Source organism: Eulemur rufifrons, chromosome 7 (assembly GCF_041146395.1).
Source record: "Eulemur rufifrons isolate Redbay chromosome 7, OSU_ERuf_1, whole genome shotgun sequence".
In the NCBI taxonomy this organism is placed as follows: Eukaryota; Metazoa; Chordata; class Mammalia; order Primates; family Lemuridae; genus Eulemur; species Eulemur rufifrons.
This window is the reverse complement of record NC_090989.1, coordinates 173778202-173792750: the sequence shown is the minus strand read 5'-3', so window position 1 is coordinate 173792750 and position 14549 is coordinate 173778202. Positions and strand designations below refer to the sequence as shown.

Below are 14549 nucleotides of genomic sequence, written 5' to 3'. Positions count from 1 at the left end.
CAATTAGAAATAGGCACTAGGACTCTGGACGTAACACGATCCATTTGTATTAATTATAAACTCCCTAAAGAGGAGTTATTTCAGCCTCTATTTAAGCATGGACCACAAAGAGACTTTGGAAAGCATAAATCAGAGACATTCTAACAAGGTTGACGAAAAATTGAAACATGAAAACCCGGACAATAAGCATGTACTCCAAAATTAGTGTAAAGTTGATTTGGGTTTTCTAATTAATTTTTGTTAATTTGTAGATTCACAGGGCAATGTATGTGATTTGTTTGCTCTGTAGGTGGCTCATATTAAGCCCAGGATTTCCAAATGTATCATACAGTGAATAAACAGTACCTAGAATACCTTTAAATTACCCATACTGCAGTTTATTTTTAAAATCCCTTCACCCAAGCTGCGCTTGTCTTTACTTTTAAGTTTTTGAAAGACGCTGTACTTTTGCTCCCTCCTACAGGCTGTTTTTCACGGGAAAAGAGAAAACTGACAGTTGGCAAAGCAAAAAGTTTCCAAACCACAGGGTGTCTGCTACTTGCATAATCACTGAAGCCAAAATTTCCATTTTCTACAAGGCGACTGGAGAACTTTTCATTTCTGGTTAACCTGAACTACAGATGAAAACGAAAATGTCCCCCTACACCCACGGGCTGTGCTTTCCAATTTTCTTGGTTATATTTTGTGACTTTTCCTGTTTACAGTATCTGTGCCTTCCCCTTTTTTTTATTTTTTGACTCATTGATACTGTACCATGACATCTAAAAATATAGCTTAACAACTGGTTTTAAGTAAAGAGGATGTTTCTTTCTGGAGAAGCACAGCAGAAATATCCTGCATGTTTTTCTAAAAATAAACATCTGACAGTCTCTTCTCAGTGCCTAATATGAGTTTCTAATTGGAAAAGTGCCGTCAGAGTATAAAGAGAATCCTACTTTTCACTGCAGTTTCTTCCATGAAGATATATGGCCCTGATTTCTCCCTCTCATGTGATTTGTGAGTCTCTTGTTGAACTTGGCTGTGGGCAAGTTATTCTCAACCTCTTGGAATCTCAGCTTCTTCAGTGTAAAATGGAGGGTGAGAACTACTTCACAGGGCAGTAATGAGAATTCAATGGAGAAAATGTATGTAAAAGCACCTGCCCTAGACAAAGCCATCAGGGTATATTAATTTGCATTTCATGTTGGTGACAACAAAGGTAGTTTGGCCCAAGACATGATCTGGTCACAATCAGATAAGATGTGAACGTATGCCATCTCCATTCCCCAGCTTTGGGCATATGGGCAGCTAAAAATGGTGGTCTTAAGTTAGTCTGTTGATTATCACTGGGAAATCAGCATGAAATTAACCCCCAGTTATTGAGTTGCTGGCTCCTGCCAGGGTTTAACTGGTGGGTTGATTTTCAATTTAAATATGACAACTTGGTGCCTCAGTAATCCAGAAGAACTTTTTTCTTGGGAAAAATAACCATTTAGCCAACTTCAAATAACTATTTGTTGTTAACAGAATAGTACTCAACACGTGACAAATCATTTCCAATAATAGTAGTACTCACAGTGCTAGGGGAAGAGTAAAGCTGATAATACGTGTTAAGCGCTTAGCACAGACTCTAACACCTAATCGGTGCTCAAGAAATAGAGTGTGTATTACTGGTGATATGATTTTCATCTGTGACCTTGAGGTAGCTTTTGGGTTCAACATGTTTTAACACAAGAGACAAAGCTAAACGTGATTGATTTTTATCATTCCCATTTCACAGGGGTAGAAAGTGAGATTAAGAGAAATACCATAAATGTTCAGGCCATAGGCAGGTAAATGGCAGGGCCAGGACACAAATCCAAGCCTCCTGACTCTAAATCCTGTGCACGTCTCATTGACACCAGGCTGGTGTCTCTTGCTGGCTTTCAGCTCCAGACTTAATAAGTTTCTTTCTTTCTTTCTTCCTTCCTTCCTTTGAAACCTGGCTATTCGTTTCACCAGACTTATGACATCAGGCTATAATCTGATAAGGGATTGTCTTTTATGAGAATGCCCTCCCCAGGGAATGTCTGCCCAAAGCTGGCTGGAATTGCTTGCCAGCTTGGAGCTGGAGCTGCAGAAATGACTGTCCACTTACTGGCCAGCCTTTCTTGATTGTTCCCCCAACCTCTGCCAGGCAGAAAGGAGTTTGCAGAATGACATTGAGCTCCTTCCTTGCAGAAAGGAGCTAAAGGAGCTAAATGTCCAGAAAACAAGATTTACCCCTTCAATCTCTACTTGGGAGCCACTTGTCAAGAGCAGTGGTCCAATCTAAGTTCTTTCCACCAAATCCCTCATTTCTCATGCTTCCTGGGTAAGGAGAAGTGAGTTTTGAAGTAAGTTTTGCACATGCTCAGAACTCAAATCTATTGCTAATTTATCTACTTGAGAGCCCTTATTGTTATCTGAAAATATCTTATTTGTTTAATTATTAATAGTTTCTTTTCTTCTCCTTATCTGTAGAGCAGTTGTTCTCAAAAGGCATGACTTTGTGCCCCAGGGGACATTTGGTAATATTTAAAGGCATATTTGTTGTCACCATGGAGGGGTAGGATCTACTGACATCTAGTGGGTGGAGGTCAGGGATGCTGCTGAGCACCTTACAATGCCCAGGCCTGTGCTCCACAGCAAAGAACTTTCTGGCTGCACATGTCAACAGTGTTGAGGTTGAGAACTCTAGTACAGACTCCAGACATAGTGCTCTTTCAGTCTTACCTACTGATGTATATTAGTACTGAGAACAGTGCTTGCGCTTAGAAAGTGCTCAGTAAATGTTGGTTGAGTAAATGAATCAACACAGGATCCAGAACTTTGCCACACTGAATTAATTACTTGTGTGCTAGGCTACATCTCAAGCCCAGAGTAATGTGGAGTCAGACCCAGGAAGCCACATAACTGATAAATGTCATCCTGCACCCTAAGTGGTCACACAGACATGAAGCAGCCCAGCAGGTGGGGAAGAATTCCATCCGGATGCTCCAGGAAAATCGATAGCAAACACAGACACCATTTTTAGCAGCTGCCCTTATTTCTTCAGTGTGGGGCCAGGAGATAGCCAAGGGATGGTGCTTGCAAAAACCGTGCTTCTCTTCTGGTCTTGCTTCCAGATGGTGGCCTGAACCAGCCTCCTCTGGTTTGGTGAGTCTAGATCAAGCTTTTCCAGAGCAGTGGTATACTTTGAGATCATGATGATATATTAAATGCCAAGCTACATATGATTTAGCATGTCGGATGTGTTAGATGGGAAATACTTTGTAACAGAAATAATCTAGCAGTTAAGAGCATGAATTCTGGAGTCAGAACACCTGGGTTTACATCCTACTCTGCCTCTTCCTGGCTCTGTGACTTTGTGGGTTGGGGCCAGCCATGTACCTTTTCCCAGCCTCAATTTTCTCATCCATAAAATGAAGCTATTATAATAATGGAATCCACCTCAGAGGTTGTTAGGAAAATTCATTGAAATGGTCCATGTACATTTAAATGGCAGTGTAGGCACACAGCAGCCATTACTTTTTGTTAACATTTTTCTTAAGGCAGACTACTCAATTTTAGCTTTGGAAAACTGAATTCTCCCCTTCTTTATCATGCCTCCCTGACCACCTTCCTCCTTTGCTTCTTTTACACTGCCTGCTTTTTGTCCTCTCTCTCTGTCGACGCACAAGAGTCCTACCCTGGTACAACGGATGGAGCCTGAGCTTCTGCCCCACTTTCTAGCAGTATGACCAGAGACCACTTTACTTCTCTGGGCTTCAGCTTTGTCCTCTATGAAATCTAAACAGAAACACTTCCTACCTTGGAGGGTTGTTAGCAGCCTGAAAAAAAGAGACTGCATCCGTGAAATGCTCTGCACTCATGTGACATGTGGCAAGTGCTTAATAGAAACTGGGAGAATTGTGATATTGATACTTGAAGAAGAAGTCCCCAGTGATTGTGCACTGGGAGGGCAGGCACCGTCTTGAAAGAACTTGAGGGAAAATCACAGCTGACTCCGTGTGGAGACATCTGTGTCAGTCTAGGCCATTCTCTGAACGGGAGCATCAATAGCTCATATTCAGTCAACACCCAGAGCTGATATAAAGGGGCCCTGTTCAGCTGGGGTTGACATCATTTGGGTGAAATATAAAACTCCATCCACTCAATAGATCCCAAAGCAAGAATGTCCTAGATGTATCCTTCTCCTGCTCTCCAATTCCTCCAGAATACCTCATCTGATGAGGAGTTTAATAGTACACCTTGTTCTCTGGGTGGAAAGCTTGTTTTTTATATGTCAGTTTTTCTGGGCCAAGGCTCAGGAGTTGACTGGGACATCCTCTGTCAGTTTAAATCATTTGTGAATGTATTTCAGTGTTGACAGTGTCTGGGTTCTGAACAGTTGAGGCTTTCCTTTACTCCGCAGATATTTATATACCATAGTCTTAAAATGTCCCAGGCACTGTTCTAGGCCCTGGGGACACAAAGCAATGGAGCTATTTATTGGACGGTTTTCAACACAGAGGTGAAGGGATCTGATCTGTATTTTGAAGTCATCGCCCCGGTGGCCACGTGGAGATGGGACCGCTGTAGGGCTCAGTTGGAAGTGTGGAAGCCAGTTAGATAGCTGGCTTTTCACTTCCAGATGGCAGATTAAACCCTGGACAGGCCATTCCACAGAGACCCTGAGGAGTCATTTTCATGAGGCAGGCCCTCTCGTGTGCTAAGCTTTCAAAAAAGGTCAAAGGGAACAAGGTGGGGAGGGGGGGAAGCTGCTGCTTCCTTACCAAGCTTTCATATTTCTGTGTTCAAAAGAACAACTAAAGCAAAACCAAAGTAGGCTGGAGTTTTGGTCTTTTTTTTTTTTTTTTTTTTTGTAGTTGAAATTTCCTGTTTCTTTTCAAGCTGACCCCAGTTGTTATGAGGGGTCCCATACTGCCCTGTCTCGAATTGCCTTTCGGTTTCTTACTAGTGCACTCTCCTCTCTCATCTCCTAAGTCAGGTAGTGGGAGAGGGGGCAGGGGTGGGGGCATGTACGTCTCTTGTAGACTTGAACCCCACCACGGGCTGCCGAATCTGGAAGCCCCATGAAACCAGAGATGTGACCTATAGCCGATTCTCACTTCCCTCCTGACCTTCCTCATTTGACCACTGACCAGCTGGACAAAGTCTTTCCACCGGCAATCAGCGCCTGCACTCTGAGGACTGACTCTTACCAGCTGGGGAGCAAAGGCAGGCCAGCCACAGACCGAGGTGGGAGTTTTAATCCAACATACACAATTTTAACCTCCGAATGCATGGGGTTCAGTGGCGGAGGAGGTGGAGGGAAGGGCATCAAGTCTGGGTGGATGTTAAGAGAAGCTTTCCAAAGGGATCATTTTTTAAGGATGCTTTTTTATTTTTTGTGAGCCATTGCTGCTATTAGCCACCACTAGGTAGGGGTCAGTTCTGCAATTATTCTGGTCTCTGTGGGGTTAAAAAATGATCCTATATTTAAAATCATTATGCTCCATATACAGCTCCCTTTAAATATGACTCCTGCTTTGACATTAGAAAATAAAGCATTGGTGAGGGTTGTGTTTTAAAATAAATAAGAAATGCTTAGTTTGGTGTTTTTTTTTTTTTCCTGTTGGTTGTTACAAGTATTTTTAAAATTAAAACAAAATTGACCTGTTGAAAAAAAGTTCATTTGAATTAAGATGGTATTTATAACCTGAGTAACCTCTTGTGCATATCATTTACACTCTGGCCCGGGAGTCAGAGTCCTGAGTTTTAATCCCAGATCTGGCATTAACTCTCTGTGTGGCTTTGGGTGCATCCATTCCTTAGTGTCCCCATATCTAAAATAAGTGGGGGTTAATAGATGCCTTCCAAGAGTCTTTCTATTTACAAATTCCACAATTGTAACTATTCCGAGTCAAATAGTTCTTTGGAAGTGAAATGAGTTTTTATGCCCACTTCATGATACTTTGGTTTTGCTTTTCTATCCACTCATCTGATCCACTGAGAATGGGCCACGGTCACTTTGTCATGTATGTCGTACCATGTGTATTGCTAAGTGGTTAAATGCTTGGACTTTGGGCTTGGGTCTAGTTCTGATATTAATATTTATGAATCTTGTTATTTGTAATCTCTCTAAGCTCAGTTCCCCCTGTAATATTGGAGTGCTGAGAGTACCTACCTCATGTGAGCATCATGAGGGTGGAGTATGTGAAGTGCATAGGTGCAATGCCTGGAGTATAGAAAGTACCTAGGAGTGGTGTTATAGTCTAATCAAAGCACCTAGCTGGGTACTAGGCACACATAAGGGACACAGAATCCAGTAGTTCCTTCTCTTTCTTTATTTCCCCATATCAGCTTTGGAAAATTTTCCTGCCGAGTGCTTGTTAGCTGACTTGTTAAGTTTACCTGTCATTTATATTCTTTAAAATAGGTTAGTAATATTCTTCCCATTAAAAAACATTTTTAACAGAATATATCTATATAAAAATACAAAAGTTTAGCTATTTTTCACTTTTCAAGCAAATAAGTACTATACTTATTGTCGACCTCAGAAGTAGCTTATTTTACTTTCAGAGTATTAGACTGAAAGCTGTCAGGACATTTCTTATGAGGCTCAGAAAGGTTAAGTAACTTCTCCAAGGTAACACAGCCAGTAAGAGATAAAATAGCATTTTCAGCTAGTGTATAACTTGGCTTAAAACTCCTGTGCAAGTTCCGTCACTTCTCAGGCATCAATTTCCTGATGGTTGAAATGAAGATGCCTCCTTCATAAGCTTGTGCAGAGATTAAAAATCAAAATCCATACATTAATAACTGTTAAATGTCATGTACATTACCTGGTGCACAGCAGAGCCTCTGTTGATGTTGGTTATGTCTCTTCCCTGGTATCACTTAAATCAGGTGATCCGTAATTTAAGTTCAGGTCTTCTCTGGTGAACTTAAATCAGGGTTCGCTCTCTCAGATGACAGGACTCTCAGGAGCCTGGAAGTTAATACATTTGGGTGAACCAAAAACCACAAATCCTAAAAGGGAGCTACTCTTCCCTGCCCCAGCCAAATGTTGCCATGGAGGAAATTGAGCCCAGTGTTTCCAACTCTTACACTTGTCCAAAGAAGCTCCCAATCTGAATTTTGTTTTAATGTGGCATTACCTGATTTCTAATGTTATCAGCTAAAATTTATTCAAAAGTGTTGTTTTGATTAACAGAGTACATCCACCACTTTTCCACCTCCAAGTTAAATAAGTGACAAGAGCAGGCCTTTCTATTGCTAGCGACCATCAAATCAGCCCCCTGACCTCCCAGTGGAACCATCCTCCCACCAGAGGAAAGGGCTCAGTGAACACTGAACACCATGTGTGCTGTGTAGACATATAACTGTAGTGTTTTTCCTCTCCAGTTCATCTGTACCGCCCTGCTCCAACCTGCCCTGTGTGGCCTCTTATCACAACGTACCACAAGGTGTTAGTTCACTCCCCTCCCCAGATGTCAGCCTCGCTTGGGGGTTGTATTTTCATCCATATGAGGGAGCATCCATGATTCTGAGTGGATGACTTTACCATATTAATGACATCGTGTGGGGAGTCTCTCTTTTGGAACGCTTTTGCTTTGCTTTAGGAATAGGAAATCTGTGGTACCTTATGAAGATGCTTTGCAAGAAGCAGAAGCCAATTCAAGTTAACTTAAGAGAGAGGGGGGAAAAAGGTGATTTGTTGAAGGCATACAGGGTGTTTCATGGAACTCAAAGACAAAAATTCACCCAGACCAGTGGAAGGGACTAGAGAAGTGACAGAAGGACATTAGGAACCCCCACAGCAACTCTAAGCCTTTTCTTTCAGGCCACATGCTTTCTCTTGCCTCCATCTCCCTACTTGTCCCCTACATACTCTGTGCAGACGGCTTTCCTTTCTCTATACACATTGGACAGCGGCTGCCGCACAGCAGCCAAGTTTTCATCCTCTCAGACGCGATTCCAGATTCCCTGGACTGAGGTTCTGATTGGCCCAGCTTAGGTCAGGTGTCTGTCCCTGGTCTAATCAACTGAGGCCAAGGGGGCGGGACCAAGTGGTACAAACATGGCCACCGCTGCCCAGGTTTGTCATGAGGCGATTAGGCACCCCGAAAGACATTTACTGTTTAATATTCTAGAATAAAATTATGTGTTGACAAAAGAAATATAGACTAGTCCAAGAGAGCACCAAAGCAAAGTGGAAAGGCAAAAAAAAAAAAAGAAAAGAAAAGAAGATGCTTTTTAAAAGTCAAGAAATAAATTTATTTGGATTATGGAACAACAGAGTAGCTTGAAATAGTTTATGAGTTATGACATATTCCTTAATGGATGCATATTGTGTGATCTTTTGAGCATGATTTTATTATATCTTTCTGCACTTGGGGCTGGCTTTGGTGAGTTGTTTTAGCAAAGAAGTAAAATGATTTAAACTGACACATTTAATTTCCCTCTTATTTATTTCCTCCTGTAGTATATAAAAGTAGGGGGGAGGAAATGACCTTTTTTCTTTTTTTAGTTAGACCTTAATTCAGATCTTGACTTGGCTTTTTTTCTTGCCCAGTTAACTGAATAAATGACCATAAACCCAGTACCTTGATTCCTCGGCTGTAAAATGGGGATGTTGCCATGTCGTAGATTTTTGTAGCACTTTAATGAGGTAAAATACATAAAGTGCTCAACTCAGTGCCTAGAACTAGCAAAGGTTTGTTCCGTTTCTCCTTGCCACTCAAGGTGTGTATTTGACCTTGGTTTTGCAGAGGTAAGAAAATAATTGTGGCCATGGGACAAAGTAAAGTTTGCTTTACTCTCACTGACCTCTTAGCACCACTTCAGTGGTTTCTGTGAGCCACATCTCCATAATACTATGATCCAACTAGCTGAGCTAGTTTTTAGACCCTTAGAGCAATGAATAAGTGTAATAATTAGTATTTTTCACATTGAAAACAGGTTACATATCCTACTTCGAGCCTCAATTTCCTCATCTGTTAAATGAGGATAATAATACCAACCTCAGAAGGTAACTGTGCAGCTCAGAAATTGTATAAAACACCCAGTGCAATGCTGAGTATACAATTGGTGCTCAGTAATAGAGACTATTTGTTTTAAAACTGGGTTTCTATGCAGCTGGTTTCAACGTATTTCCAGGTCTTCTGTAAGTTTTGTGGAACAGCTGAGAGACAAAATGCTGCCCCTGCTTTTCAAAAGTGACCCAGCAATTCCACATTCATGGACAAAGCCGGATGTGCAAAGTTCATGGTGGCTTTGCTCGTATAACCAAAGACTGGAGACAACCTAAGTGTTTCTCAATAGGAGACTCATTAAATTATCATATATCCACAGGATGATTGGATACTATAGAACCTATAAAAAATGAGCTCCATTTATATGTGCCGACACTGGAAAGCTCTCCAAGAAACACTGAATTAAAAAAGCAAGAGTGAAAACAGTGAGTGTAGCATAGTCCTACTCGTACTTGAATTGAAAAAGAAAAAAATATATATATGCATACACAAACACACACATTTACACACTTACGTATGTATTAAATTTCTGGAGAGTTACACAAAAAATATTAAGAGTACTTCATCTGTAGAACACTATGTTCAGTATAATATGTATTAAAGTAAAATATGTAATATGAAAATATTTTTAATATGTACATAGGTATTTGAAAATACATATAAAAGCAATCTGTGAGGATTCCTCTCAAACTGACAAGATGGAGATTTATGAAGATAAAATGGGTTGAAGAATGAGTTAATCAAGGGGGATCTTGGCATCTGTGCGTTGTTTAAATATTTTACAAAGAATATTTCCCAGTATTGCAATGTTAAGTGATAAAAAATTAAATATAATTGGAAATTTACACATTGAACTATTCTTAATTATGTACCTTAACTGTTTTTAACTACGATGGTGATATATACTAACAAGGAAGTCAAAGGGCAAAAGTTTCCAAAATGGAAACTTTTCTCTCTCTCTCTCTTTTTTTTTTTTTTTTTTTTTTGAGAGAGAGTCTTGCTATGTTGCCCAGGCTGGGGTGCAGTGGCTATTCACAGATTCGATCATAGCGCACTGCAGCCTCGAATTCCTGGGCTCAAGTGATCCTGCCGCCTCAGCCTCCCGAGTAGCTGGAACTATAGGCATGCACCACCACACCCAGAGAGACTTTCCACTTTAATTTTAGTGTATGTTTTTCTTCTTATAATAATGAGTGTATTGTATTTATTTAAAACACACCAATGAATAAAGGAATTTTCATTTGAAAAATAATATATTGATTCAAGGAAAAATATCGTGGTCTCCTCTGGGAAGAACTTACTTTTCATAATATAATCTTGTGTGTATTGTTTGAACTTGGTGTGGTGTATAGGCATTATTTTTATTTATTTATTTATTTTTTTTTGAGACAGAGTCTCGCTTTGTTGCCCGGGCTAGAGTGAGTGCCGTGGCATCAGTCTAGCTCACAGCAACCTCAAACTCCTGGACTTAAGCGATCCTACTGCCTCAGCCTCCCGAGTAGCTGGGACTACAGGCATGCGCCACCATGCCCGGCTAATTTTTTGTATATTTATATTTTAGTTGTCCATATAATTTGTTTCTATTTTTAGTAGAGACGGGGTCTCGCTCTTGCTCAGGCTGGTCTCGAACTCCTGACCTTGAGCAATCCACCCGCCTCGGCCTCCCAGAGTGCTAGGATTACAGGCGTGAGCCACCACGCCCGGCCTATTTTTAAATATATTGACCAGCCTTTGTTTTCTGTTCTTTTCTTCTTTGAAATCCAAGTTAATGTCATATAATAAATCTGTTTCAGACCAAGCCTATTGATTAGCTCCACTGAAGCCATTTTTAGGCTGAAGGTATCCCAGTGATACAACGAGTTCTAGGGTTTGCTTGCCAGCCCTGTCCCTGACACCACTCTTGCTGTCTTGTCCCCACAGATGACAGAAGGCAGGCACTGCCAGGTGCACCTCCTGGATGACAGGAGACTGGAGCTGCTGGTTCAGGTAGGTACTGCCCAGGTGGGTATTGTCCAGGTAGGTTTTTCACAGGTAGGTTTTGAACAGGTAGTTGTTTCCCAGGTAGGTTTTGTATAGGCAGGTATTGCACAAGTAGGTGTTACACAGATAGGTGTTGCCCAAGTAGGTTTTGCCCAGGTAGGTATTGCACACTCAGGGATACCCCATCCTAGTTCCCTCTCTGAGCCCCATGGTCTGTGTTCAGGCTGTTCCCTTATCTGTGCCTCAAAGCCAAATGACTCAAGATTGATTGGGGGTGGGGGGAAGCAGCTTCAAAGTCAGAAAAACTTGGTCTATTCCTAAGAGTAGTTTTAGCCTGGTTACATGGTTTCAGAGATACTCAGGTTCCAACCTCAGCTTGACACTCAGTAGCTGTGTGACCCTGGGCAAATGACTTTACTTCTCTGGACCTCTTTATGATACAATGAGAATCATAATACTTCCCTGGAAGAGTTTTTGTGAGGTGAAAATCTGCCTTCTGCCACTTTCCAGCTACATGGCATTGTGCAAGTTAAAAATTAGGATTAAGACAACCTAGTCTTCATCACAGAATTAGGGTTAAAATCAAGCTAGATTATATATGTGAGTGAAATGTCTTTGTAACATATATGGCACTATATGAGTGATCATATCTTAATTGTTGGTGCTTCTCTTTGTACTCAACCAACACTCTGGACCAAAAGTCTTGAGAAATTGTAGAAGTCCCCGCAGACAGACCACACCTACAGCTAGGCTAGAATTCCCTCTTCTGACCAAACCTAAATTCTTTTCCCTTCCAAGGCTTGTCCTAGCCCACTATTCCTAGGCTTCAATTTGAGTCAAAATAGTACAGTCAACAGTAGTTTCACCAAAGTAGACCTTTTAGTCTAGATTTCTGACTGTTTGTTTTCTTTCTTTTCTTCTTTAAGTCATGTACATTTTTTCTTTTCCAAGAGCAAACATCCCACCTTCAAAGCGTCATAGTGTACCCTAAACTGTTTGGGTCAAAGTTCAAAAAGAATCCATGTAGAGTGCCCTCCTGCAATCCCCGCTTTCTTTCCCCAGTACCTCTAAAAATCCAGCATCAGTTGTCACTGCAGACATTCTGGCTGGTTCCAAGCCATGCTTCTCCCCACCAGGCCCAGTGTTTCCCCAAAGCTCCTAGATTAGATCCTTCCTCTACCTAGGTGCTCAGTAAATACTGTTGATGATAATATATAGAATGAGTACACTTACTTCATCCTTAGGGAGAAAGGAAAAGCTTAGGCTTTGGAATGAGACAGAACTAGAAGTTCCAATCACTGCTTTTACTAACAGTGTAACATCCAGTGAGGTGCTTACCTCTCTTGGCCTTGGCTGACTCATCTATAAAATGGAAATTAAAAAACTCTATCTCACAGGCTCATTATAAAGAGATAGTGAGATCGTGGATTTGAGTTCAGCACAATAAGTGGTAATTATTATTATTTGTTTGTTCTCTTTGTGGCCTCAGCCTCAGGTCTTGAGCTTCTTCAGCTGGTGGTCACCATCAAGTGATTATTTCTATTAATACAATTTTTTTTTGTTTTTTAGAGACAGGGTCTTGCTATGTTGCCTAGACTGGTCTTGAACTCCTGGCCTCAAGTGATCCTCCCACCATAGCCTCCCAAAATGCTGGGATTACAGGCATGACCTACAATCTTTTATAGTATCACAGATAACCAGGCAGTGAGATGTTCAATATTCCTTGTCTTAGGCCCTAGCATCATGATACATATAAAAGACTGTTTTTACAAAACAGCAACATACCAGTAAGCACACTGCTACCTTAAAGGAAAAAAGTAAGGTACTCAAATGAATTGCAAATACATGAAAATGATGATGTCATTGATACTCCTATTTCCATCTTCCCTCTTTCCCACAACTCTTACAGAATGGTCCATAGCAAATCAACCTAATCAAAAAATGGGGGCAGGTATTTCAAAACAAACAAACAAAAGCTTCTTTAAACTATTTAGCAATGGACAGAGAGGTGCAACCAAATTGCTGCTAACCAGATTTTTATTTTGACAGCCCAAACTTTTATCAAGAGAGTTGCTGGACCTCGTGGCATCACATTTCAACCTGAAAGAAAAGGAGTACTTTGGAATAACGTTTATAGATGACTCGTAAGTGTTTTAATCATTTTCATTTCTTTATCATTTGCCTGGACTACCTACTTTCTGTCATCCATGAAAAAATACTTCTTAGAAAAAAAAATACTTCTTGGGAAATACTTACCCAAGAATACTTCTTGGGGAAAAAAATACTCCAAGAATTAGAATATGTCTTGCTTATTTAAAGGTTTTTTAATATAGGATTTTTCTCCTCAGATTATTTCAAAGGAAATATTGACCTTTTTAGGAACTCAAAATATTGTTTTAGAAAATTTTATAATGAGTTTGTTATTCTCTTCACACATCTTTGACCGAGTTGTGCTTGCTAATTTAGCTGATGTGTCCATGATAGAAATACCAAGTTGTTATTCACTCATACCTTGAAACTTAATTAACGTTTTGGTGTTGGTAGGAAGAAAGCTTAAAGGCAAATTTGTGATTCACTCGAAAGTATGTATATATTGGCTGGGCACAGTGGCTCACGCCTGTACTCCTAGCACTTTGGGAGGCTGAGGTGCAAGGATCACTGGAGCTCAAGAGTTTGAGACCAGCCTGAGCAAGAGCGAGACCCCATCTTTACTAAAAACAGAAAAATTAGCTGGGCATGGTGGTGGGTGCTGTAGTCTCAGCTCCTTGGAAGGCTGAGGCAGGAGAATCACTTGAGCCCAGGAGTTTGAGGTTGCAGTGAGCTAGACTGACGCCACAGCACTCTAGCCTGGGTGACAGAGTGAGACTCTGTCTCAAAAAAAAATAATATAAAAATTAATTAAATTTAAAAAACTATATGTATATATTTTAATATAGAAGGAACTTTTTCACCACCACTTAGGTCCATTTTATGTCACCTTGTTACTATCTTTTTTTTTCTTTTCCTTTCATGTTTTATGCTAAGTTATTGGATAGTAGATATATTTATCAACAGTATAAATCCTCTCCGAAATGAGGCAGGTATATAACAATAAATACATGGGAATTTAAAAATCTATGTAAGTGACTGTATTTGGACTTACTGGCTCCTTGGTCTTTTCTGTGTGTGTGTGTGTGTGTGTGAGAGAGAGAGAGAGAGAGAGAGAGAAAGAGTGAGAGAGAGACTATCTATTTGTCTCTTTTATGGCAGCCCAGTTTGCCCTACATTATATGCAGCCCGATACATTATCAGAGAAATCCTTCCCCTTTCTGGAGATAATTTCCAAAGAGCTCCTTAAATATTAAAATTCAAGAAAATGTGTTCCAGACACACAATATGTTGGCCAGCCACCCAGCCTTCTTTCCATAAAGCTCCCAATTTAAGTGTTTGTTTTAGTTCTTCAGTTTAACCAGGTGGAAAACAATCTCAAGAAGGAGTTAATTATTTTTAACACCTTGTGGCTTCTGATTCCTTCCAGCCTGGCTGGGCCTTGAGCCCAGGGCCTCCAGG

General features: G+C 40.6%; 1 protein-coding gene across 1 annotated transcript in view; it reads left to right on the top strand.

The window, feature by feature from the left end:
- FRMD4B (FERM domain containing 4B) overlaps nt 1-14549 on the top strand; it is a 167967-nt gene that overhangs the window by 41816 nt on the left and 111602 nt on the right. Inside the window, exons 2-3 of the mRNA XM_069473792.1 lie at nt 10941-11006; nt 13050-13144. Coding sequence (XP_069329893.1) covers nt 10941-11006; nt 13050-13144 — 161 coding nt within the window. The remainder of the gene's footprint in view (nt 1-10940; nt 11007-13049; nt 13145-14549) is intronic.